This window comes from Labrus bergylta, chromosome 8, assembly GCF_963930695.1.
Source record: "Labrus bergylta chromosome 8, fLabBer1.1, whole genome shotgun sequence".
NCBI lineage: Eukaryota > Metazoa > Chordata > Actinopteri > Labriformes > Labridae > Labrus > Labrus bergylta.
The window spans coordinates 27,592,743-27,620,115 of NC_089202.1; the positions used below are offsets into that span (position 1 = coordinate 27,592,743).

The 27,373-nt window shown below is 40.7% G+C and overlaps 1 protein-coding gene across 5 annotated transcripts in view; it reads right to left on the reverse strand.

Moving 5' to 3' along the window:
* The window catches only part of cdk14 (cyclin dependent kinase 14), a 197,594-nt gene that overhangs the window by 80,148 nt on the left and 90,073 nt on the right, over positions 1–27,373 (reverse strand). For all 5 annotated transcript variants that reach the window (XM_020637009.3, XM_065958352.1, XM_020637010.3 and 2 more), the window contains 3 exons: positions 21,639–21,762; positions 8,619–8,739; positions 2,121–2,214 (listed from right to left, as the gene is read on the reverse strand). In XM_020637009.3, coding sequence (XP_020492665.1) covers positions 2,121–2,214; positions 8,619–8,739; positions 21,639–21,762 — 339 coding nt within the window. The remainder of the gene's footprint in view (positions 1–2,120; positions 2,215–8,618; positions 8,740–21,638; positions 21,763–27,373) is intronic.

The window sequence follows — 27,373 nt, forward strand, 5'->3', positions numbered from 1 at the left end:
AAGACATGTTGCAGCTTCCAATGACTGCTCTTCACAAGTCTGATTTACTGCCTTGTGGTTCTGTTTTTACCACACATTGACAGTGGCTGGGAGTTACGACAATTGTATACATTAATATATTCATTTTTATTATTATAAAGAATATATTAACCTAAAAATAAAACAATAGCAAAAGTAGTTTTACACTAAACAGGAGATTAGAATAACACCAGAAAACATGTCTGTCTTTTGATGCATATGATTCTTAGCAGGTCAGGAGACCCTCCTCATAATAGGGGAACCAAAAGAAACCAGGGGATACATCTACAGGAGACTGTCCATTAGCTGATGGAAACTAACCAGATATAATCAAGTTACTTCCAAGCGTTGCTAAGATACCAAATTCACAAGAATGGGATGCATGTGCAGTCAGAATGATGTTAACCTTTAACCACCGAATTCTAATCAGGTAATCCTTGAGATTCAGAGGACATCTGTGTTACATTTGAAGATTATCTATTGAGGCTTTCCTTAAATATACGTGACATGAAAGGGGGTGGGAGGAAACCCTGAATACTTGTGCTACCGTGACTCACAATGACCACATAGTTATGGTGTAAATGATCAAATATACACCAATCAGCCATAACAATATAACTACCTGCCTCATATCATGTAGGCGCTAAAACAGCCCTTGATTGACAACACATGGACTCCACTAGACCGCTGAAGGTGTGCTGCAGTTTATGGCACAAAGATGTTAGCAGCAGATCCTTTAAATCCCTTAAGTTGCAAGGTTAGGCCTCTATAGATTGGACTTGGTTGCCCAGCGCATCCCACAGCTGCTCTATTAGATTGAGGTCTGGGAAATATGGAGGCCAATTCAACACCCTCAACTAGTTGTTGTGTTCCACCAGGCCACCTTTTTCAGTGTTCTATGGTCTAGTTTTTTATTCTCTTGCCATCGTTGGCCCGCTTTGCATTGGATAGGGGTTAACATGACCAGCTGCAGCTACGCAGCCTATATGCGACAAACTGCAATGGACTGTGTGTCCTGACACTTTCCTAACAGAACCAGTATTCACTTCTTTTTTTTAGCAACTTGAGGCTGACCAGCGACCTGTTAGATTTCTGAAATGAACACTAAGTACCCGGGGTTCCTTTCTACAGCGACTGTCCATCAATCTCTGATGAGTGGCAGTTTCACTGTATCTAGTGTAATGGAAGTTTCCATTGTAATCTTAACCTGTCCATTTGATCCTTTGTGCTCTTTTAAGTGTCAGACATCAAGTGTCAGATTTACCGTCTGGTTTCACACAATGTGTTTATATAAGAGATGGAACCTTCAAGAAAAGGAACGTAACCTTTAGCACTTTCTTTGTGATGGACATTGGAGTCTAACAATCAAGTGAAACTCGTTCCTTTTTTTGTTCGTCTGTTCTAAAGCTTGGTACACCAGCTTCAAATATTCTCAGTTTTGTTGTTGTGTTTTATTTGAGAGAATGTCGTCACACTAGCAAAATTGTCTGCTGCCGACTTCCTGCAGTAGTATATACCCAAATGAAACCGTTTCGCTGTGATTTCCCTATTGTAACTGTATCAAAGGGGCGCTGAAATATCTATCAAGATGCATTTGTTAAAAGTAAAAGCTAATTATTGGTCCTGAATACACGACCTCTAAGAAACTCATTAAATGATAATATGTTTTTTGAAAACAGTTTGAAGTGATCATTTATCACAGAAAGTTGGGATGTTAGAATCTCATTACTGAAAGGTTTTTGCAGCACAGTGTAATGAAATCAGTCTCGATTGGCTTAAATAAAAACAACTTTTACACTATGCACATTTTCATATTTGCATCATTGGTGTTGAAACACCATCGTAGGCCTTTTTGAATCATTTGCACTTCCCAACACAAATTTGCAATTGTTCGGTTGTTGTCTTTGACTCTGTTTGTTGTGGTACCACACAATCAATTTGCTTTGCTCTGGGTGTAAGCACGCCTGAACAAAACTCAGTCCAATCTCCCCGGTTGAGTCAAGTAGAGAAGCTCCAGCAGCCCCAGTGAAGACCTCGGGCAGAAGGTTAAACCAAACACCGACTCATGCATAAACAGGGACTCTGCAGCATCAGCAACTCACCAGGAATATCCTCTCCAGCTGGTCCTGGATGTCCTTCATCCCAGGAAAGGCAGCCACTCCTTGAATCATCTCAATAAAGATGCAGCCCACTCCCCTAGAAGAGAGAACGACACGAGACAAGGTGTTCACATCATCCCCGATCATAGAAAACAAAGTCATGTGTTCATTTCAAGTTCAAGTGATTCCTTTCATTGGTTAAAATCTAATTAGCAGAATACCCAAAGTATTAGTATCATCATCACAGAATCTGAAAAATGAAATTGAGATTTGAAAATGTGTGACGGTATTTTTTCTACAGACATCAAAGTAATACACTTATTCAAGCATTAACAACCACTTCTCCTATTGAATCTTAATGTAGGTTAAAATCAGTAAACACTGTTAACTAGTGAGATATCAAGTACAGAAAAGGAGTGTGTGTGTGTGTGTGTGTGTGTGTGTGTGTGTGTGTGTGTGTGTGTGTGTGTTGGTTGGTGTGTGTTGCCAGCGCTCATTTGTCAAAGGGTTCTTGTTTCCTGACAGATTCACTTTCTGCCTCGGTGCTCCGAGTCAAAACTGTCTCAATGGAAGGAGAGAGAGTGTGCGGGGAGAAGAGCCTTCCTCAGGATTTCTACATGCCATCCATTTTAACATTCCTGAAGTCTGCTGTGAATGAAATCCTGAATCATCCATCCCCGTGACCCAGCTCTAACCTCAGCACACATATTACTATAGCTCTGTTAGCCGAGGAGTGTGTGAGAGTGTGGAGGAAGGCCAACCTCAAATGACAAACATTTGTCCTCTAAAGGGTTATATCTAGAGATTCAGATTCCTGAGCTTTTCAGAATCTGACCTGACATATGCTCATTTTGACTATCCCGATTTCCTTCTTTAAATAACTATGATTGACTAAATAAAAAAAAATAGTTGAAACCTTTCTTTAACAGAAATGAAATGTTATATTTATAATAAAACATCAACTGTTTAATAGGCTAACTGTTAAAAAAAACTGCACTCATTCAAAAAGTAAAACCTGCTTGGCTCCCCGACTCATTCATGATTTTTCATCAGGCTGTTGCTTGGAGTGTCATACCTGTCTGCCTCTGTCTTTGTTTTTTGTTATCATTTCAGTCACTACATTACTATCACTACAGACATTAAAACACAGCTTATGCCCTGTTAAACAAGATCGATAAGGTTAAAGGAAGACTGCAACTTTTTGATCCAGTAGATGTCGCCCTTGAGCACCAGCATTAAACAAAAACAAACTGCTGTTCGGTGACACCTCCGCTATCCCGAAGCCTCCGCTCTCCTCCAGCGGCACACCTCCAATCCAACCTCTCCAATTGCATTCACATGATGGGGTTATCAATTAGAACGCACCATAATTAAGCTCAAGCGGCAGATAACATTGTCCTCGGCTCGAGCTGCATTTGCCTGTGTCCTGCATTGTTGTGTTAGCAGGCTAATGTTAGCGCTCTTTAGTTAGCGTGTAGCTTCACATTGGATGTAAATTTACACAGAATAACCGTGATCTAAACATGCTTACATGACATCCAAAAAGGCAGTGAGTATGTTCTTCTTCTTTTCTCTAGTCCTTGACTTAAACAGCTTTATACACAAGGCCGTCCCGTCCATGTAAACATGATGTAAACATGATGTAAACATGATGTAAACACAGCACTGACAACAGTACAGCATGCGGGACTCACACTTCTCACTCATTGTAGACAGTCATGACTCAGAGACATTTACAGAGGATATACGATTATATGATTTCTGCTTTATTTATGTGTAAAATGTCTCACACTCTTCCTTGAAGGTATTTTTCAAACTCCAGAAAAAGATTTGCGGTCACATCAATATATTTTAACTCAGAATTTGAGATTTTAATCCATAATGGTTCAGTCATTCATTTATTAAGTAATTATGTTAATTTAATGTGCTGCTCTCTTGTTCTTTTTCTGTTGCTCATTTCCAGGCTCAGACCAAACATCAGGAGGCGTCTGAAGCTATGTGTTCTTTAACACTTGCTGTTGTTCTAATTAGACGGTGTGAGAGCTGCTGGGACTGTAAAGATCTCAGTAAATCAGTCAGTGCCTGGGCAAGCTGCACTCCTGACGGTTTAGCACACAGTAAATTAGCGGCAGTAAATACAGGCTGGTTGGCTCACAGACAGTTATTGAACCCTTATTATGGCTGAGCCGGCTGCCGTCACACAACTTGTGCATTGGTGGAATTAAAATTGCAAAACAAATCAGTCTGAAGCAGAGATGCTGAGCCACATTGATCCTTCAAGACTTCTACTTTATGACTCTGATACCTGTGTGTATCCCTCTGTGATGCACACAGGGGGTTTAAACTGATCCAGAATATTTGGGGCTTTTATTACAGTAAAGAATCCCCCTTTTTCTTTTTAGATATTCAGCTCTCCTCGTGTGCTCTTTTCAAATCTATCCTAAAACTGATGCAGCCAAGTTAAGATGATGATGGTGAAGGACGTGAAGAGACATATAACTTTTGGGTGAGCAGATGTGTCCCTCTGTCTGCAGGTAAAGGCCAACAGTGTACACATGTCTGTAATAACCTGAATGAATACTCTGCAGGTATTAGAGAAAGGAAGAGGGAAAGTGGCTGTGTATGTAGAAGTGACAAGATGACACAACGACACTGTGTGGAGCAGTGAAGGAATCAGTTCCTCAAACTGATCCAGCACAAGAGTTCATACAAAATATCTCCTTTTTTTTAACAACACACCTATAATTCAGACAACCCATGAGGGGGTTGTGAGCCAACTGTTGACAAAATTATATATTTGATATTTAAATGTACTGCAGCATGCACATTCAACATGTTTTAAAGACGGTGTTCAGCTTAAATGTTGAGTGAGTATTTCCTTTAAGTGAAGCAGGTAATATGTGATTTGACACAGTCGAGTAAAACCTTGTGAGAATTGTAGCTGGTGAAGTAATAGCTTCTCAACAAGATATGATCAATGCAGTTTTGGGTACTGTTAAATGTGCTTAAATTACACTCATGGCAGTGATTCCCCAACCGTTCATTAACGAGGGGTGGCCCATCCCATCTTGAACGTGACCTCCCGTCCCTCCAAAAGAAAAGCACAAAATACATTATTCATGGAATATATCATTTCTGTGCACTCCTTTTATTGCAGCAGAGCATAAATGTCTTGTGTCTTGTGGTGTGTCTGGAAATGGGGCATAAATACTCAGGAAAAGACCAGCACATTTGACTTTCATCCTTGTATTTATTTATTTTTTTTAAAGATTTTTTGTTGGTGCTTTCTGTGCCTTCAATGGAGAGATAGGACAGTGGACAGAGCTGGAAACCAGGGAGAGAGATAGTGGAGAATGACATGCGGGAAAGGAGCCACAGGAGGGATTTGAACCTGGGGCCGCCCGCCTGGAAGACCATAGCCTCCATACATGGGGCGTGCACACCAACCAATGCGACACCGGCGCCCCTTCATCTTTGCATTTTGACAATAAGAATAAAGCTGCAGGTATCCGTTGCGGTGCAGCCTATTGTAACTGAACCTGTAGATTTTTTTGAGGTGGATCACACTTGAGTGATTCCTGTGTCGACTGACTGACAGACGTGTGTGAAGGGCTGCAGCTAGGTGACGCGCTAAGGAGAGTAAAAATAGAGCAGTTCCTCGCCTGTCTTCCATCACATCCTCCCTCCTCACAGATGGCAGCCTGTAACCTGTAGGCTGCTCTGATGGATGCTTCTCTTAGCAGGAAGACAGATCTGTTAGACCTTTTGGTCCTGCAAGAGATGCTTTTTCATGGAAGACTGCTCCCTTAGTGACCAGGGGTGAGTGTGTGTGTGTGTGTATCTGCAACTGTGTGTGTGTGTGTGTGTCAGAGAATGATAGTGGTTCTTGGAGGAATGGAGAACCACCCTGTGGATTTGCCCACCTGAAAATACCCTTGAAACAGACACAATATCCCCCTGCCTCACAGACCCCAAAGCCCCCCCCCCCCCCCCCCCCAGCTGCTCTTTAATTGGATTTTGGAGATTGCAGCTGGGGTCCATGGTCCTGGTCTCTGCTGACCGCCTGTCCAGACAGAAGGGTCACCAAGGCTTGACTAAGAGCCCAAAACCAGTTTTGCTGGTAAAAGGTTTGAGAAAAAAAAAGACAGAGAATGTCGAGCCCAGAGAGGGGAACAGATTCATCTTCACTAGGAAACCCTCACTGCTTCATGTCCGTTTCAAGGATTTGCTGCAATTTTGGTGAACTTAATTTGTAATCTATAACATCTAAGTGACGTAAAGACCCTTAGATTAATCTGATACAACTTCCCATATATCAGCATTCCTCAAACAGAGTTAATAGCATAAGAAAACTGCTCAGTAATATTTGTGTTCAGTGCTGTTTCTCTGTCTTCTTGTTGTTTGATTCTCATGTTTTTATTACTATTTTTTGTTGGTCTCAATCTTTGCCAGTTCCATGTGTGCAGGCTTAAAATTGAGTTCACTTTCAACATGATCAGTAAATTAATCATCTTAAATTCATAAAGCAGAAAATACCAATGTGGAAGCAACATCACAAAAAGCTGGTATCAGACCAAACATTACTCACTAGAGAGATCTACTGTCTGTTGGCTAGTACATAAACTCTTCATGCTAAGATCTTTACATTTTCAATAATACAGAGGAAGCAACAATTGACCGTTTTGATAGTGGTAGCGGTAGATAATTGACAGAGAGTGAAGCAGGACTAAAGAAACACTCTGTTTTAACTTGTAAAAGCAAGAATATTTCCATTCGATTATCATGCTGGTTAGCAGTTAGCTTGACCACACCTACAGTATATAATTGAAAGGATTGTCAGTCAGATAAAAAACTACCAATCCACCCCTTGCTCCCTATCTCTCTTCCTGCATCGTTTCCCCCGTTTCCCCCGTTTCCCCCTATCCCATTTTCAAGCCCTGCACAGTTTTAGTCAATGGCTGGCTCATCATGAGCCTGGATTTGTTTTTTCTTGCCACTGTAACTTTTACTAAATGTTGCTAAGCTGCTCATGATGGATTGAACCGGGTCTTTGTGACATAACAATGAGTATGGTATTTTACCTGCTTTTTGTAAAGTGTCTCGAGATAACACTTGTTATGAATTGGCTGATATAATACGATCTATGATGAATGGTCTAAAATGCAAAGCACAATATGTCCAACCGCTTTTTCTTTTCAGGTAATCTGCACATCATTTGGGTGTTAAGAAAAATCTTTGTATTATGTTATTTTTTTTTAGGTATATGACATAATTGTTTGGTTCTCCCCAAAATACAATGCATATGTTGTCATCTCATAGCCAGACCATCATAACATGTCTAGGGTGACAGGTCGTACAGATAAGCTCAAGTAAGTTAAAAACGACTTTCTGATGTGTGCAGGTAAAGGAGAATTCTCCATTTTGGTTTTTATTAGACCTATCAGCTGCCTTTGATCATCGCTCTGATTACTGTAATCGCTTCATTGGCACCACTCACACCTTCATAGCATTCTGAAAATGGTCTGAAATGCAGCAGCTAGATAATACTGGTCGTCAGTCTCATATCACTTTGGTTCCTGCCTCCTTTCATTGGCTTCCAGTAAAGTACAGAATACAGTTTTAAATTATTTTTTTTTATTCACAAGGCCCTGCAAGCCCTGGGACCGGCGTACATAACAGACTTACTGAGCCAATTCCATCAGATCTGGGCTTTTTATCTCTTCCTCACTCACAGTTCAAATCAAGAGGTGATTGTGCTTTTGAAGTGGCAGCTCGTAAACTCTGGAACATCAGGTCTGCTAAAGCTGTAATCGTTTTTAAATGGATGCTAAAAACTCATTGATATTGATCAGTACTCTCCTGCTGACACCATGATGTGATATGTGTAATGCATGTATCTTTTTATAATTATATGTATTTGTGTTTGTGAATTTGAAAGTTTGTCTTTCTGTCTGTACTTTGTGATTTTATTTGTGCACTCTCTCCTGTAAGTAAAGCACTTTGTTATATACAAATGCAGCTGTTCAGTTTCACACAGCCCTGCAAAAGTTCACTTAATTGTTTTTCACACATTTAATTGTGTGCATGTTGTTTCATCTTTAAATGTAGAGGCTCCGTCTGTATCTATAAGAAGTGTGCATGTGTGATATTTGAACCTGTCCAGGCCCACACTGTGAGTGGGAGGAATAATCCAGGAGTTACAGGGTGAGACCAAGGAGAGAAAAGTATATGGAAGAAACTAAGATCCACAGCAGAGATTCAAAGACACAATCTAACACACTGCAGAGAACACACCCTCAGGTCAGGATTTGCTACGGATAAGTGGGTTTTAATGGGTTTTTGTCTTCCTTCTGATTTATTTACCGTTTTCCGCCCCGAAGGAAGAAAAAAAAAAACTGATTCCGATCTTAACTGGACTACCTGAATAAATCAAGCAGAAACTACACCAGGTGTGTGATGTGAATGAGGGGGATCTCAGGGTCAGGGGTGAGGAGTACCCACCACATGTCCAGGCAGGTAGAGTAGTCTGTGGATCCCAGCAGGACATCAGGAGGCCGGTACCACAGGGTCACCACCTCATTGGAGTAGGTATGGCTGGGGACTGACTTGGCCCTGGCCAGGCCTGAGGGAAACAACACAACAACACAGTGTTAGAAATGATTATCATTGACTGACCTTCACCAGGCGTGCAAACAAAGCTGAAGAGTGGAGAGGAGCAGCAACAGTCCCTGTAGGAGGCACTCTGACATCTGGTTAGACACAGAACAACACAAAGAATACAAAACACGTATTAATGAAATGCAGTCATTAAAGCATATAGCTCAGTGTTTCCCCTAGGTTTACAGCGTTGGGGGGGTGGGGACACGCCGACATGCTGACACGGCGACACAAACACTTGAAGGAATCTTGGTGTTCATGTGTTACTTTTAATGACAGCTGTAGTTTTCTATCGGAAAGGTATCCTTAAATGACTTCTTTCCCTGATTTCCGACTCTATCCACTATCCTATCTCTACAATAAAGGCACAAAAAGCCCAAAAATAAATCTTTAAAATACCAATATAATGGTAGGGGAAACACTGTAGCTGGAACAAGACAACAAGAAAATGCTTCTTAATGCAAACAGTAAAACAGCCCAGAATGATCAAATTCAAGTACAACAGGAAAAAGTGAAACACACCTAAATAAAGCAGAAAAACATGTACTATCAACGTTTGGGGTAAACAAAAACATGCACATTAAAACTCGCTTGAAATAATCAATTGATTTTCAAAATAAATCATTGTCATTATTGGATCATTAATTGCACAAATTGAGGATATTTTACCACATTTTTCTATATCTTTTATTTCGCTCAATGTCATATTTCTCTTTTTCTTTCCAACATTATAATTTAGTTTATTTTGTATGTCTTTTTTTTTTGTTTTGCTCAGCATCACATCTTTTACTGGTGTTGATGTTATGAATGTTTTTGTTTCTGACTCTGTAAACACTTTGAATTGCTTCATGCATGAATGGTACTCTATCTATAAATAAATGAATGCCTTGCCGAGCCTAGACAATGTAGTCCAGTCATTGACAAAAATTGGAAAATAAATTCTTATTTTAAAAAGATAACTTCACCTCTCAATGCTCGATTTACCTTAGGACAAAAACTTCCATTTGCGCCCGTAGACTGTAACAAACATGGACGTAGTCTCGGTGACGTAACCTATTGGATTTTGAATAGTCGCCTTGAAGCAAACGATGACAGATGTCATGTTGGAAATGCAATCTCAACCAGACTTCAATTTAACACCAGGCAAAGAGGTAGAGGTAAGGCAGGCCTTCAGCCTCCTGGAAAACCGCTACAAGGTGTCAACATGTCAGTCAACTCAGCCACGCCCCAAAGTATGCATAAAACTCAATGACTTCAAGAATTTAAAATGGTTGAGTTATAAAATAAATCCACCGCTATGCAGTGTGTGCCAACAAAGAACTGATCTATTGGTAGCCAATGTGTGAAACAGGCAGAAACATGTTTTGTTTTTGGTAAAAATTGGAATTTGAATATAGCACCTACGGGGGATTCTTTGAATTTTGGAGCCAGCCTCAAGTGGACATTTGATGAACTGCAGTTTTTTTTGCATTTCAGCACTGGATTCCTTTTTGAACACCAGGGGTTGCTGTCTGTATGTGAAGAAGGATTTTGTTGGTTTTGTCTTTATTTAGTCAAACTGCAACAATCAGCCGTATGTTTTGGCTGTCTTTGTCAATAAAAAGTCCTAAAATAGGCTTGTTGTTGCCAAAACTGATTCTAAATCAGCTTATTATCATGCAAGAAAAACACACAGCACTTAAGTTCAATTGTCTTCTTGGATCCATTCAGGGACATTACATAGGCCTAACGATAAAGAGACCCAGGTCTCCATGTGGTAATGGAATGGGAAGTAATCTGGAGCCAAGTGTTCATAATAAGTTGCTTATAATAAACATGTCTGGCTCCTGGAGTTCTTTAGGGGGGCTTACCCTTCTTAATCACTGCAGTGAAGGTGTAAATTTAACCACTGGAGGGGTTTAAAAGATTTGTTTTTCCCTTGACTATTCAAGTGTGCAGGAAAAAGATTGTGATGCTTTAAACATTTCCTCTCAAAAAAATCTAGGAAGCTTGCAATACTGACGCAACAGTCAGTGCAAACTCCACTTGGCAGAGCCGTCATTGGACTGACTTATGTACATTCAACCGCGACAAGCCTGAGATTGCCTTTTCAAATGGAAATTATGATGGAAGACCTTTGAGGTTTTCGTTGACCTGAATGACGTAAATATCAGACACACAAACCCAGACGACCCCAAAAAAAACAAAAAAAACAAAAAATCAAGTTTCTATCACGTAAATGTGACATCATTGAAGTATGGTTCATCAATACTGACACTACAGCCGGCTACTTTTTAAGCCTTTCATTTTAAACTATTACAAGGCTGAACAAGAACCACAAAAAAAATCTGTAGGATGACAAGAAATCAGATGAGTTGGGTGGCCAGTAACAGTGCTCCCATGCTAATGGTAGAGCAGAGTGCATATGCAACGAGCTTTAATGAGGCTGTTGGCATTATCTCTTGTCTCTTCCCAAGTGGTCTGAGGGCTTAATTAAAGCATTTAGCTTGGTAAAAAAAGGACTTCCTGCCCTGCTGCTAGTCCCCGGAGAGTGGGAGGGAGAAGGGCAAAGAGGAGGATAAATGAGAGGGGGGAGGGGGGTTTTTACCATTTCCTCGCGCTAGAACAGCCACAGGAGAAAGGAGTTTTCAGCTGGCGCTCATCACAGCCGATCACTGTAATTTCCACACAGTGATCTAACATGGAATACAAGGCATCATCACTGAGAGGCTATCATTTTCACGACAGGCGTCCTTATGTGTGTGGTGTGGAGCTGAAGAGAACAAAGCATGTCAGGAGACTCTGGAGGAAGTAAAACTGTTTGTGTGAACACCACTTAGCCTCCTACATTTCCCAGCATGCCTGTTGACATTGCAGGAAAAATAAAACCCTATTGAAACGTACACGAAGACACACAGAAACTAGCAAATATTGTAGATCGAAATATGTTGTTGCATATTATCTTATCTGGCTTTATGACTCTCCTCCTGACCTGCACAATACCAGAAAATATAGCCCTCCTTTTAACACCATTGAATACTGAACCATATCCATGATTTAAAATATGTTAAAATATGCATTTGTACTACAGGGTGCTCCAGATGTAGGATCAATGTACAGTAATGATGTGAAGCGTGTCAGTCACAGTAAGCAAAACACACAAAGCACCATCTTAGTGTAGTGAAGCTTCATCTCATGTAGAGTAACTCATATCTTGGCTCGCTTCATTTTATAAGAAGCTTTCCCAACACTGGAAGTGATGTCATGATTAGTTTATGGATAGGACAGTGTGGACACACAACAGTGTGGTTCCTTAAGTAAGAATCTCATTCATTTTCTCCACAGTGGATTTGATTATTAAATGGTAAATGGACTTGAGCTTATATAGCGCTTTTCTAGTCTTCCAACTACTCAAAGCGCTTTTACACCACATGTCGCACGCTCCTGTAGGAGACACACATTTGTATGATATCAACTTCATTTGAAGAAAAACAAGATTCATTCAAGACATAAGGGCTAAGAACTACACTACCCATGATCAAAGAGTGTCACAGCTACGTCTCTGATCGGTTGAGTTTGCTGTTACCATGGCAATATTTCCCGCCCCTCTGCAAAGTATGCGAAGAGATACTTTCGCTAGCAGGCTAGCTGGTAAATTAGCGAACAAGAAATCAACTAATAACCGTGTCATGTAGCAGTGAATGTAGTTTATATATTCATACAACACAAACTACAAGAGAGTACAACACTTGTATTAACAGTATAAATACTATGACAACAACTAAAGTTACATTTAAGAAGAAACTATATAATTCACAATGGATTGTGGGATGGGTAGTTCCTTGACTCCATACAAAAATTATGTAGTCCTGTCCCTTTTCCTCAGTTTTTCCATGTTGTTTTGTTGCTAAATTAAATGTACTACAGCCATGAGTATTGGGGCATCTGGTCGTCTCGGTTCCAGGCTTGAATCTCTTGATATGAGGATTTTAAGAAATGTCACCGCGGTCACCGTGGAGCTCCATTTGGTTTTTCATGGGATCGAAGTGATTTTTCTTCAATCACTTCATCCTGTAGTCAAAGACATGTTCACCAAGATTTCAGATTTTCACAAAAGATGACAAAACAAACGGTTCTTGGCTAAGTCATTTCAACATCAATCATAAAGGAATAAGCAGAATGAACATTACAACTCTAATTTGGTTCAAACAACAAGCTTGTGCACAGCATGTCCTCCATCATCTGTTTGTCCTCCATCCTCCTCCGGCTTTTACAAACTAAATGAAGTAAAGCCCAGTTCTCCACCCACAGACAGCTTGGAGGCGACTGAAGTGTCTCAGCTCACTGTGTTCGTGGGAAACTTTCAGCTGTTTGCTCATGCTGGCGCGCGTAAGGAAACCGGGTGACGCGATGAGAGCGAGGTGCAAATCAAACGTCGGTAGTTAGACACGGATTGAGATTGTTTTTGTTGGTGGTTTCCGTGTGCTCTGACATTTGGATCACCTTGTGCCGGTTATGAAGGAGCTACGTGATGATGACACGAGGAAGAGACCCAGCCCTGACCTTCACCCTCAAAGCCCCACGAGTCCGTCTGCAGAGAAGGGTACTACTTCAAAGCACTGACCTATGGCACCACACACACACACACACACACACACACACACACACACACACACACACACACACCTGCAGTCACCTTCATCCGCAGACCTGCTATCCGGTGCAGCTAGCAGTGGGAGGAAGGTCACAGGTGAATAATACATCATACACTCACATAGGGACAAGGTGGGATGGAAACAGAGAGAGGGAAAAGTGAAAAAGACTAAAACAGACTCTGCTCCCGAGGGGAAACAACCCACTGCTCATTCTGATTAAAAGCGGTTTGTAGCCTAACTGCTTCTCCTCCTCCTCCTCCTCCTCTCTAACGTGCAGCGAGAGATGAGACGATAGAGAGATGTACACTTTTCTGCCAGAATGATTCAAAAAGCGGCAGGAACTATCACTCCTTTAGGAGAAGCAAAAACTTCCTCTAAACAAGTTGTGAGTGACCAGTTTTTGTTGTATTTCATCAAACCAGGCTCTCTCACAATGAGTAGATTGTGATTCAAAAAAACATGTTTCACTTTGCACCAATGGGGTTGACATCACTTTTCTAGATTAAAGATTGTAAAGTTTGAATTTAATACAATTTAGAGATATACAGATGTGTGCCGTATTTAACCAGGAATAAAAACGTCTCTTCACAGTCGTAGATTTGACAGTTTTACGTGTTTCCTTTTTTTGTCCTCACTAGCACAGCCAGTGAGCTGCACCTGGAGCTCAAATAAAAGTGTTTGGGAACTCCAGTGCCAGCATCCAATGGGAGAGAGGATTTAGGAGTGAGGACTGCACCTTTGCCTTATCAAAGTCTCGTTTTATTTCATCAGATTTTTGATAATACAGATATCTGAAATGGGTACAATGGGTAAATATATAAATATACATGTAAATTAAATGTTGTTTATCATTTTTAAGACAAATTACATCTTAAATCATTTCACTTTTCCTGCTTCATACACCACAATTAAGATAATCAGTGAAATATAACAACAGCACTGCAGACTCGAGTCTCTTTTTACTGTGAAAAAATAAAGACAATAGTCAGCGTCATTAACAGACAGAGCTCTAATATAACACATCTGTCTCACAATGAACCCGCAGGTCACACATCTCCTGATCGAGTCATCCACAGCTTGTGGAGACTTCGTTTTTACGTTATGACTCTTGAAACTTCCACCCCTGAAGACAGAGAACATCGACGCCAGCTGGAAAAAAGAGGCTCCTTCTGTTGCACTAGGTTAGCCGTTCATTGTCTTTAATTCTCAGGGCAGTAAACGTTGGCTAATCGTTGGTACACCTTATTGCTCCAGTTGGGCGTTGAAACAGCTCGGCTTAAATTGTTGCAAAGGGAAATAGAACGGCCTTGACATGAATGTAAGAGGTTATGGGCTGCTCAGCTTATCAGCCTGGCTGGAGCTTTAAAGCTGGGATTACATGCATCATATTTCTTTCCTACCTTCATACATAATGTTTGATTAGGGCTCCTATAATCCAAGATAAGAAATGAAAGTTTAATTCCTATCAGAGGTAAAACATGTTGTAAAGACTTGATTGAGTGGAGTTGAAGCTCTGAACTCCCAGAACATAAAGAACTGGAGGAAGAGTGTCACCATGCACCATGTTTTTAATTTTAACATCTGTCAAGCCGTTAATGTCACCCTACTGAATTCACAGACCAGCAGAATCAATGTCTTTCCATTAAAATGACGATACAGCTTGTAACAGCTTTACAGCAATGGAATTATGTAAAATGAAAACTAATAATGTGTAAAATATCTTAAGTAAGAAAAACATAAAAGTCTGGCCTTAGTTTATGCAACCAAAAGGACTTTTTTTCTCTCTCTTGTATCTGAGGAGAAATCCCAGAGGTGCACAGAAAGCTGAGGCACATCTGACTATGTGAGGCGTCCTCTGAGTGTTTCTGCTGCCGTCGCTCAGCTGAAAATACACACATCTAATATGGATGAGGAAGTGGTGCAGGTAAATATCGTTCTGCTTGGCTGTTCAGTGGATGAAGAACATCCATGTTTTGGAAGACGTTCAAAGCGAAATGTCTGACGGAGCCTGTTAGAGAATCGGCTAAGGTTACGTGGAAAGTGAAGGCACACCACGGCTAGATTGTCACTTATGAGTATCTCTTGGATAAAACCTCCAACACGGGCACGTTCAATACAACCATTTTCATTTTTGTTTTCCCAATTAAACAAATCGTTCAACAGCAGGGCTTGGCATCATGTTGGCTTAATTTGTAAGACGGGGAAAAAAAAGGTTCTTTTATGCATTTTTTTTTTCTAATTCAGCATTTTTCTAATGTCTGTGTGTGTGTGTGTGTGTGTGTGTGTGTGTGTGTGTTCAATACACCACCTGCCATCGTCTCAGCTCATTTCCCAACACAAAGTGGACTGTAATGAGCTCTGCATTATAGTATTCTACATTGAACCAGCGATGTCATCAAGAACACACACACCAGCCCATTATTTCTGCTGCTGGTGTGTGTTTATTTCAGCTTTATCTCAGGTCTGGACTGTTAAACACAAACACACACACACACACACACACACACACACACACACACACACACACACACACACACACTTTGATGCATCAGGCCTCCTGTCCCGGAGCTGTGGCGAGGCGCTGGGTGGAAACGGCACACTGGGGAGAGACAAACAGTGTGCTGCGGGTGCTGCTACATTCCTCCAGCTACATTGTCACATTGCTTCTCTCCTCACACATCATTATATCAAGCAGCTGTTTCTTCACAGCACAGCCACACACACTTCCCAGAAAGGCAAACACACACATCAGCACACATTAGCTAGTTAAAGCTGTGCTCGCTGAAAAACTGTCGCTCCATTTAGTTCAGTCTACTTCTTTGTGCTTCCTGAGCTGCCTAAAAACTCCGACAGCTTAAGAGACATGTTAAATAGACTCCTTCCCTAAACAGACACAAGTATGCTGCTGGTCAAAAACTTTTAACGAGGTATCATAGTGCTGAAAATAGGGTCCTCACAATCAGTGTTTCCCATACACAGATGACACCTGGGCGGGCCGCCCATGTATATTTCTGACCTGTTTCATTTATTAATTATTTATCCATAAAATTGCCGTGCACCCTAGAGAGAGCTCGCACGATGACCTCACAAAGCGCACAGAATTTTAAACTGTGCCTGAGCCCTCTGCGGCTCCGTGCAACACGACAAAACTCCCATTTTGAAATAAATTCCCTCTCGACTACTGCGGAGGGATGAGATGCAGAAAACCAAGACAGCAGAATCACATCAGCAGAGAGAGAGAGAGAGAGAGAGAGAGAGAGAGAGAGAGAGAGAGAGAGAGAGAGAGAGAGAGAGAGAGAGAGAGAGAGAGAGAAGGTCAACTGTCCGTACATCCCTCTCGTAAATGCACAGATTGAGGTGCCGTGCTCATATCAAAAGTGAAGCTTGTCGTGGATTTGGTTTAATAATGTTAATATACAGCTGCTTGCCGCTGATGCTGAACTCCTATAAATAAGGGAATATCGAGTGAAACTTTTCACAAAGCGAGGCGTACTCCTGGTGTTTGTGTCTGTGCTCGTGCACGGATAAGTTGAACAGGTTCAAGTTGTTTGCTGCAAAAACTTTAGTTTCGAGGGGGAAGAACCCCCCGTCTCGAACTCCACCGCACAGGTGCCGTGTCATTCTGTGGGAAACACTGCTAATGCTAATCTTTGCAACACATACATGATGCATTTTGACTTGTGTGTGATCACCTCTGTGATGCTAGTAGGATCATTTTCATTCTTCCAGGCACACAGATTGGAAACAATTAATGGTAATAAATCATGAATTCATTAATTGTTGCGGTGGATTAATTGAATTTAAATTGCTAACTTCATACAGAAATAGGAGAGCATCATTAGTTAATACATTAACTTGGGCTTTGAAGAATTATAACAAGGGTTTGTCAACGATATTTAATATAGCTCGGATAAAATATAGTTTGTATTATTAATGAAAGAAGCCCTAACACACTGAACAAGAAAGCTTGTGTTCTGATTTTGATGTTAAATCTGAATTCCTGTTTGCTTTATGCCTGCAGAGGATTTCATTTTTCCCATTACTTGGCCATCAATCCAATAACTGCCAAGACATCTCAATAGATTAACCTCATGGCGCTACAGGGGGAAATCAGCAGATCACTGAAGTCACTAAGGTACTGTAAATAAGAGCTGAACCAAACATTGCTGCTCCAGTGAATGACTTTTATAGCATGCACGTGTTCTAAAGGAGTACAGGCTTGTTGGGCCTGACATTTGGCATTACGGCGTCTCCTCTTGGGCGACATAAAATGTATGTTCAAGGCTGTGATGTTGCTTTCCAAAGCAAAAGAATGGTCCTGTATTTGTTATATGGCAGTTGATCTTGTCCTTGGTTGGTAGTTTATTTGCAGACACCACTTTGGCTTTCCCATTCAGAATCAGAATCACGATCACAAATACTTGATTTATCCACAGGGGAAATTTGGTTTGCTCTGCTGCCAGGCTATAAATGGAACAATATCGTCCCTCTATTTTGTGTTTCTAACTTTCATACGGAACATCAATGCAGAATGAAGCTTCAACAATCTTGCATTGAGCAAGTCTGCACAATATTTATCACAATCTCTCTCACGGTTAATACATTTGTTCCGTCTGGCCTGAGCAATAATAGACCTCATTGCTATCCCTTGAGCCGTGTTGCTAAGTCCATTTGATCTGTGAGTGAGTACAACTGGCTCCAAATGCCCCTGAAGACGACCTGGAGCTCTGCTACTGCTGCAGAAGTCCCCAACTCTTCAATGAGCCAGGAACATGTCCTCTTTTTACAAACTGTCTGGGACATGTTGGCACAAGGATTGAGTCCAAAACAGCCACACACACACAAACAGATACGGCTTTATCGGGGGGGGGGGGGGGTCATGCTGTTTGTGAATAGAGCTCAGATAAGGTTTCAGGCCCCTGACCGCAGCCTGCGCTCCAGGTTGGCGATGGACACTGACAGCATATGGCAACGCTTCAGTGTTTGAGTGCAAACACAAGCAGCCTTTCAGCACGTTCATCCAAACTACGGACACATTTCCTCTCTCATGGGGCTCAGAAGTATTTGGGCTTTGAGAGATGCTCATCTGCTGTTTCATCCGCTTCTATAATAAGGTATGGTAGCCCTGAAAGACTGATTTAATTCACTCTCTCTCTCTCTTTATGATAAAACAAATAAAAAATCCAGTATATCTTTGTGGCTCCCTTTATTTTAAAAGAGGTGGAAATGTTCAGTTTCTTGACTATCAGGGTGACGGGACCGACTGCATGTGATTGGTTGGCTGAAAACAAAGAACTGTGATAAACCAGCACGGTTCTGAAAAGTTTAAGGATTTTAAATGGGATATTTAAACGATGAAATTTAAAAAGTCAGCTGACTGAGAAAAGAACAACAGTGTGCTGTGCTCCTAAACATGCTTGCTGTTCATTTGGAGTAAATTAAAATAAATGTATTGTTGTTTTCACACATGCACAAAACTCCTTCCTGACATTTTCAGGTAAATATTATTCTGTGAACTAAAACAGCCTAATTTTTCATCCTGACCTCACCCAGAGGTTTACCTGCCAGCCCCCTAATGAAAATGTCTGTGTGAGGTCAGAGTGAGCTGATGAGTAAAGGCAGCAGGAAATATTAGAGATGTGACCAATCCGATCTAATAACGGTACGAGGTCCGATCTTGATGTAATTTACGTATCGGATATCGGACTGATGGCGCTGATCCATGTGACAGATCAAGAAACATCACTGGGCACTTTAAACATTCTCAGCTCGCGCAGTCTCACTCTGAAGACATTCAGACAGAACTGAAAGTGCCCACAAATCGTCTCCATGACGACGCTCAGACGAAATGGAGCAGTGATTATAAAGTACAATTCTTACACTTCAGTTTAAAAGATTTAATTTGACAACCTGTCAGTTGTTGCTGCTAACTGTTTGTATGCGAAGTTAACACAATGCACCAAACAACAATAAAACTATTTATTATCATAAATAAAGTTATCGGAATCAGCAACAGTATGATACGTATGTATCGGGATCTGATCGGAAGTGAAAAAAAGTGGATCTGTGCATCTCTAGAAAATATACTGAAAAAATTACAGCAAGCTAATTTGAGTGGGAGGAGTAATGGAGGGTCAAACACACGGGTTTCACCCTTTTTGTTTGAGACTGCTATGACACGAAAGAGTCAGTGTAGGCTTTAAGTCTTACTGTAAAATCACACATTACATGTATTGTAACACGATAACATAATCAAACTGCTATTGTTTGCCATTGTGAACCATGTGTGAACCATGTGTTCTTCGTTTTAAACAATAAGCTTTAAGGACGTGTGGCTCGGCATCTGTACGGCCGATAATTAAGGAAACGCTGCTGTGAGTCACATGAGAGGGAAGGAACAAATGTTTGGGTTGGAGGACTTGTTCTTTTTTTTTCAATTTGCTAGAACAGCTTGACCTTAGAAAGGCCTGGTAGACTCTATGGATGGTTTACTACTTGTAGGTGTTGAATGTGTTCACACAGGGATTCAGTGATTACAGCTCTACCACACAAACATCAATAATCACCCCCCACACACTGCTTAAGTTGGCCCCAATTAGCTGTGTCCTTGATATGAAACATGTGATAATCAAAGACTCATTTGTGTGTTGGTTGTTTGTGCGGCTCATTAAAAAAGGGAGTAAAACCCACAGAGGAGCAAAGGGGAGCCTGTGGACTGACTCCACAACCAGCAGCAGGAGAACAGACAAGAGAGATCCGTCTTCCACATTAAGTCGGCGTTGCTTTCGTCTAGGATGGATGCAGGCTTCACCAATAAACAACATTTTAAAGCAAGGCCAGCCTCAAGTGGACAGTCACAGCAGAGACTGTCATTTGTCTGCAACAGAAAGTGGACGGTCAAATTGGTTGATCCCAAATTCCACAAGCTGTGTTAAATTTGTTCTATGAGAAAACATTTTATTTATTAACTGCAACATGTTTTTTTTTTTTCCATTAAAGCCGCCTCTTATCTTTTCCTTCTCATGTCCTCCATCCTATCAGCAGACAGCTTCATGCCCTCTCAGTGTTCTGGCTGCACTCATCGTACCTCTCAGCCCCTTCCTTGTTGACACTCCGCCTTCTCCGTCTCCCTCTTAATACCCCACCCAGCACCACAGGCCTCAGCTGTCGGCCGTTAGTATTCCTGCTGCCAACGCCCGGGACTACAGGGAGCCCTGGCGGTCACACAATCACACACACATACACACACACACCCTCGAAACAGCCTTCACCTTCCTCATCTGGCATCCCTCAGGCAAAGACTGATTCTGTGTTTTTTTTTTTTTTTGTGTGCATGTTTGTCGATGAGCATTCAGCTCCAGTGACAGACTAATAGGCCAGGGATTTTTCATTCCTGCTCATTTGGTATTTTTGTCCATTATTTTCCCCCCTTCTCTTCATTTCCCTTGCAGTAATTTGTCTGCACTATTACGAGGTTTGCATTATTGATAAAGCTGCCACATTGCGCCTACCCCCATCTGTCTGGGCAGAGGGATGGAGGGACTAAAAAGATAGATGGTCAAGAGGGAGAAAGGCTGGAAAGATCCAGGGAATGGGTTGGGAAGAGAGAGAGAGAGAGAGAGAGAGAGAGAGAGAGAGAGAGGGGTGTGAGACTAAAGTAACTGGTTTGATAGAAGGATGGATGGATGAAGGGATGGAAGGATGGGTTGTACAGAAGGCTGGATTGTCAGTTTGTGGGCACCCCCCTGAGAGATGCCAGACAGACCATGTAGGCAGTGTTTACAGAGCATGGATCCAAGCCATATGGTGCCACTTCAGGAGGGGTTTTGAACACACACACACACACACACACACACACACACACACACACTCACACAGCCACACTTTTACTACACTTTGCTCACAATAGATTAGGGCTGGGCAATGTATTGACTTTTTAAGATATATCGATATATTTTCAAGCAGTATATAAGGCAATATTGTTAAAGTCCATACAGTTTATGTTGCATTAAAATAACATACACACATTTTATGTTGAGCCGCCAGTTCAACTATTTCTCTTCTCACTGTCTGCCCCTCTTCACCCTGAACAAAACACACAACTGTGTATATTTCGTTTTGCAGAAATGGACCATTTCTGCGATGGAGGCTTGCATAAATACCAGTTTTCACACACAAACTCACGTCTCAAAGTTACTAAAAAAGGAGCGTCAGCGTCGCGTCTACTCACCAAAGTCAGCGAGTTTGAGCTCTCCGGTGTCACTGATGAGCAGGTTTTGCGGTTTCAGATCGCGGTGAAGGATGTACCTCTGGTGGATGTATGACAGGCCTCTCAGCAACTGGAACAGGAAGAGCTGCAAATATAAAGGAATAAATAAATCACTTTGTTTCAGAAGTTAATATGTCATTATGACATCTCTGCTACAAACAATAAGGTAAAGACACATTGGATTGTGAGAACATGAATACCAATCTCAGTTTTCTCTGCCTTAAGAAACAACTTTCTGTTCAAACACATCACGGGACTGATGGCTGTATATACAGTATGTGTGTAAGAGACAAAGACTGTACATAAGACACATCCTCAAGTCAACAAAATGAATTCAATTGCCTGTATAGGCTTCACCTAGTTGCAGTATAAAGTAATTCAGACTGTTGAGAAGTTATACAGAATAGAATAGAATTACTTTATTGATCCCAAACTGGGAAATTGTGGTGTTACAGCAGCAGGTTATCCAAACACACAATATGAGCAAATCTAAACACAATATAATATTAAATACAAAGTACATAAGCACTAAAATTTCAAAACTAAGAATGGGAATATATACAACCAGGATTTAACTTAGCATTACTAGTCTTAAATATGAACGATTAAATGTAAATGTGCAAAAACAAAGTTGTAAATGAACAGTATTGACATGTAGACATATGGAGTGTGGAGTGTAGACATATTATCAGTAGAAAAATATTCAATATAACGGCGAGTAGACAGACAAATGAAGTGAACTTATTGTGAAAAAGACACTAATTCACAGTTTAGTGTTGGTTTATTCCCTCAGTAAACATCGTCTTTATGAGTTCACCGTATCAATCCCTAGTTTAATGTCTTCTTCCACACAGCATGATGTTCATTTAGTAAAGGATGGTCTCATTAAGAGTAAAACAGACGGTAAAGCCCAGTATGATTTAGGATAATGGCTAAACTGAAACTGTTTTGTTCAGCATCAGTTGTACTCTGAGATTTTCTTAGGAGTTGGAAGTTCAATAAGTACATTTAGTTGAAGACTATCTTTTAGTAGCCAAAATTAATATCACAATTAATATAAATGTGTTTTTTTAAAACCGTTGCACCTTGTTTACAATAGTGAGCAGTGAAGCTGGTAATCAGTTTTTGCTATTTAATAGGGTCACGTATGGCTCCAAAAAGACAAAAGAAATTGTTAGTGAAAGCTGAAGAGAGGAAATGTGGGGTTAGAGAGCACAGGATGCAAATGATCCCGGCTGAGACCATCGGGTAGAGGACTGTAGCCTCCATACATGGGGCGCCTGCTCCCTTTACTGAGCTAAAGCAGCGCCATCACTTGAGCTTTTAAAACAGAAGTCAGGTGACCTTTACTGACATCATGGTGACTGCTTTCATCTCCCTGATAAAGTCTATGGTTAGTGACCTATTCAGTAAGGGAGGGCTGTGACTTCATCACAGTAAATCATGAACACAGACAGGAAGCATTCATTTAAAATGAAACACTGTCTCTGATATAAAAGGCACAAACACCAAAAATCAATACAGAGCCACCGGTCACGATCACAGCCATCATTTCTTCTTCTCTTATGATTGAATACATCAGCCAGTACAATTCACATCCGATGAAAAAACAGATAATTTTACTTTAGATATTGTGGCTAGTGTTGTGATATCTTGGCATAGAAAGATGAAAGAAAAGTCACAGGTACGTGGGTTTGACCGTCTTGGAGCTGGGCGTGACTGATGCCTCCTTTTCATTTTCTGTGAAGGGCGGTGAATCGATTGCACAGAGCATGACAGGACTGCTGGCAGCGGGGAGGAGGGAAGGCAGTGTGACAAGACGAGTTTAAATCAGCTAACTTTGACCCAGAGGAGTTGAAGAACGCACAAAATCATCCCTCAAACCAAAAGTCTTTGTTTTCTAGCTGCGGTCAAAGATATCACCACGCATTGAAAGTTGTTTCCCTGAAAAACTTTTACTGGAGGTTGAAAAATCGATGATCTGAGATCAATAGAGATTACACAGCTCCCCAGAGAGAGAGAAAGATGTTTGTTGATATCACAGCTGCTGTAAGCAATACTTTTATACAATTAAACATACGGGGAAATATCTCTGTGGTTTCTATTTCAAAGAATGCTATTCCCTAAAACAGAACAAAAGCACAAGTACGTCTACATTAAACAGGAGTTCCTTTTGTATCACCTTCGCAAAACGGGATGGAGAAATAAAAAGACTGAAAAAGCAAAAACATCTTAAAAACATTGTAAGCCTTGGCCTCTGCAAACAGGCAAGAAAAGAAAGCTCCATTCTTTGAAACAACGGTAGCATTGTTTAGAAAGCTTTGCTTAAGACTGCAGGATTCCACCGACAAATACACTAAGAGCTAATGCATTCATAAAAAACACTCATGAAAATGCATGAATGCACTTTTGCTGACACATCGTATGAATAAAGATGAAATTTCATTTGCAATTTTACAGCCTGTTTTCTTTCTGCTGAAATTAAACACGGCTCGTTCACCTGCCTGCGGAGTTCATAAACCCAGGAAGCATCCACAAAACTAATCTAGCTTTAATGATATGCATACTGCATGAGATGTAGCTAGTGCTAACAGTTAGAGCTTCAAAAAAAAGAATCTCAACAATCTCCTAAAATGTAGACAAAGTCAGAGCCCCATTAAACTTGTTTTGTTTCCCTTTGTTTTCCTTTTATTTCCCAGCCCTTCCTTGCAGACGTGTCAATCAACAAATAATGAGGCTGGCGCATTCTAGCGTTCAATTTTATTCCAATTCCAGTGTTCCTCTTTCATTTCATTTCTCTCACTGATACCATAGTCTCGGCCAATTAAGCTGATTGAAGCACCGTGGAGTCCAATCAGGGGACGGGGGCCCTGTCTGGCATCTGGAGTTACCGGGTCAACCGTTTACTATGCCTTCCACTCGGCGGGTGAGAGATGAACTGCGGTGCACAGAATTAGCATGGGAAATGTGTGTTTACTCATGTATATCAAAACACACTTCTGGAAAGCCCTCGCCGCAAAGTGCAACTGCACGGTAATAAAAAGGAGGGGAAAAAAAACGACTCTTTTATTCTCTTCAGTCAGCTCTTCAATTCAAACATCAAAACCTTCTTAGAAGAAGATTTTTTTTTTTCTTTTTTCTGTAACAGCTCACTTTCATTTGCAATTCCAATATTTGAGGGAAAGTGAAGTGCTGGTAGCAGTTTGTGAAGGCTATTCAGGCAGACTGTTGACAACATCATCAACAACAACAACAACATTGTTTTCTGTATTCAGGATTTCAAGGATTTTAAAGAACTTATGTACAGTAGGTTTGATTAATCCATATACGTCACCACTTCATATTCAAACAGGGTCAGTAGGAAACACTTAGACATCTGCTACAGCTGAACTACTGAAATAAGCAGACAGGAAATGTGAATGTATTAAAATGAGGGTGTGATTTCAACAATAACAACAAGAGGGAGCAGGAAAATAAATGCAAAAAATCGAGATTAATTAATAAATAGAGGTGTGCAATATCCCGACACATGATAACACCGTTTATATTTTGTATATGATTAAAAAAAAAAGAATATCGTGATATTTTTAACGTCCCTACTTCTTGACGTCACATCATCACGCAGCGCACGGCAACAACAAGCATGGCCGAGAGTGAAAGTACCAGAGTGGATGAATTAGTTTGAAAAAGGAGTGACTTCAGTCGTGTGGAATTGGTTTGATTACATCAGATCAGATGTACAACAAACCACGGTAATATAATAAAGAGTGCTGAAGACCGTCACAACAAAGGGGGGGGGGGGCAACACATCAAACCTATTTTTACCACCTCAGACCTGAGCACTGTGCCTCCGATTTATGCTGATGACATTAATAAAACAAAAATTCACATTTTCTATTTATTTTTCAATATTTTGTAATATCCTCAAGAATATCGTTATCGCAAAAATACACAGAAATATCATGATATTTCTTTTAGGGCCATATTGCCCACCCGTATGCAATAATGCAGAATACATCTTTAATTAACTGGTTTTGTAATGTATGTTAATATGAAAGTGATTAAAAAAAGGAAAACTCTGGTTAGACTTTCAAGAAGTTATTTCAATGCCTATAGAAAAAAAACAAACATACTTTTACTTAATTAACATTTGTGTTGTCTGTCCACACGTTTTTTTTTTAAATGTGAAGTCTGATTAAAAGTTGCTAATGAGTTATCACAAATGTGAATTTGCTGATCTATTGTTACTGACTTGAGGGCAAATACCTGCAAGTGCTCAAAAGAAACTACAAGTAATTTATTTTGAAGAGTTTAGTTTGAGCATTCAACAAGTGATGGAATTTCTAGAGTCAGAGCAGAAAACAAAAGAAGTCTGGTGACATCCTCCACAAGCTCATCCCTAACCCCTACCTGCTTTTTACTTTTCTTTTGAAACAGGCTCACTAGCTAAATCCAGGCAGTACCCAAATAAGGTTTAATCACACCGTCATTAAAAGTTCCCCCCTGCTACTTTTTTTCCCACCCAAAGTTTAAGAAACAGTCTTGTGCTTTTGCCTTTTTGTACTCTTTCTTAACAGTGTCTCTGTGCTCTGCAGGGGACATTAACTCCCATCAAATTGTTGGATATACTCCAATAACCTTTTCTCATCTTACATTCTCTGTAGGAGAAAAGAACCTTTCTTATCTGAAGATAAAAACACACATAGCGGTTGTGTTTTTACACCATAATACTGCGGTAAAATGAGCTCATAAAACAGCTCATAAATCAGAATGTAAAGTCATTTCATTAAAGAGAAAAGGTCCTATAGTAGCTCTTGTGCATGTATGTGTGTGTGTAAGAGAGTCTTGGCTTAATCATGCTGCATTATTAGTTCATAACTGCAGGAGAAACAAACCGTGTGATCATAGTTAAATCAGCCATTAACATAATCTATCACCAGAGGAGTGACCCGACTGCAGGAACAAACATCAATCATCAGCACACCAATAAACACACTGCCATTTCTCTAATGATGAAATACTTGTTGCTATAATACCAACGGCAAGCAGAACTCTCCATCAAGATAAGCATTATGAGAAATGTGTGGATTGTATCGCCTCTGTGTTATCTATCAGAAGAATGGGGTGTAATTTGGCTCTTTTGTCTGATATTCAATGTGCGGCAAAGCGTGAGGCGATGTATCAAAGTGACAGCAGGACACTGGGGTTCACACTGCTTCAGTGGCACAGACACAAAGTTAAACAGCAAAGAACACAGGACAAGAGGAAATATACTGTGTTTTAATCTGATGGTAATAAAAAAATCACACTAGACGGCGCTTACAAGTTTCAAGATCATGGGGGCTGGAGAGTGACTGATTGGGGACAAAAGCTAGTCTCAAGTCCCACTGGTGGCAAAACAACAACACTGACAGACAGAACATGCACTCGTCTGCTGTTAGGTTGTTTGCCTTCATCACAGACGTATCCATTACACTACTGTTCCCAAAGTGCATCTTGAAATGGGGAAATGGAGTTTCAAGTACGCTGCTCCAGCAGCCTGGAATCTCCTGCAGGATGATCTGTGATCTGTGTCTGGTTTCTTTAAATCATTTTAAAAGTAGATTGAAGGTGTTGGAGTAAGATGCTTCAGGTTGTAGATGTTTTGATGGATGACTTTCTGCTCTGTGACTCAGGACATGTTAAACTGTGTTTGT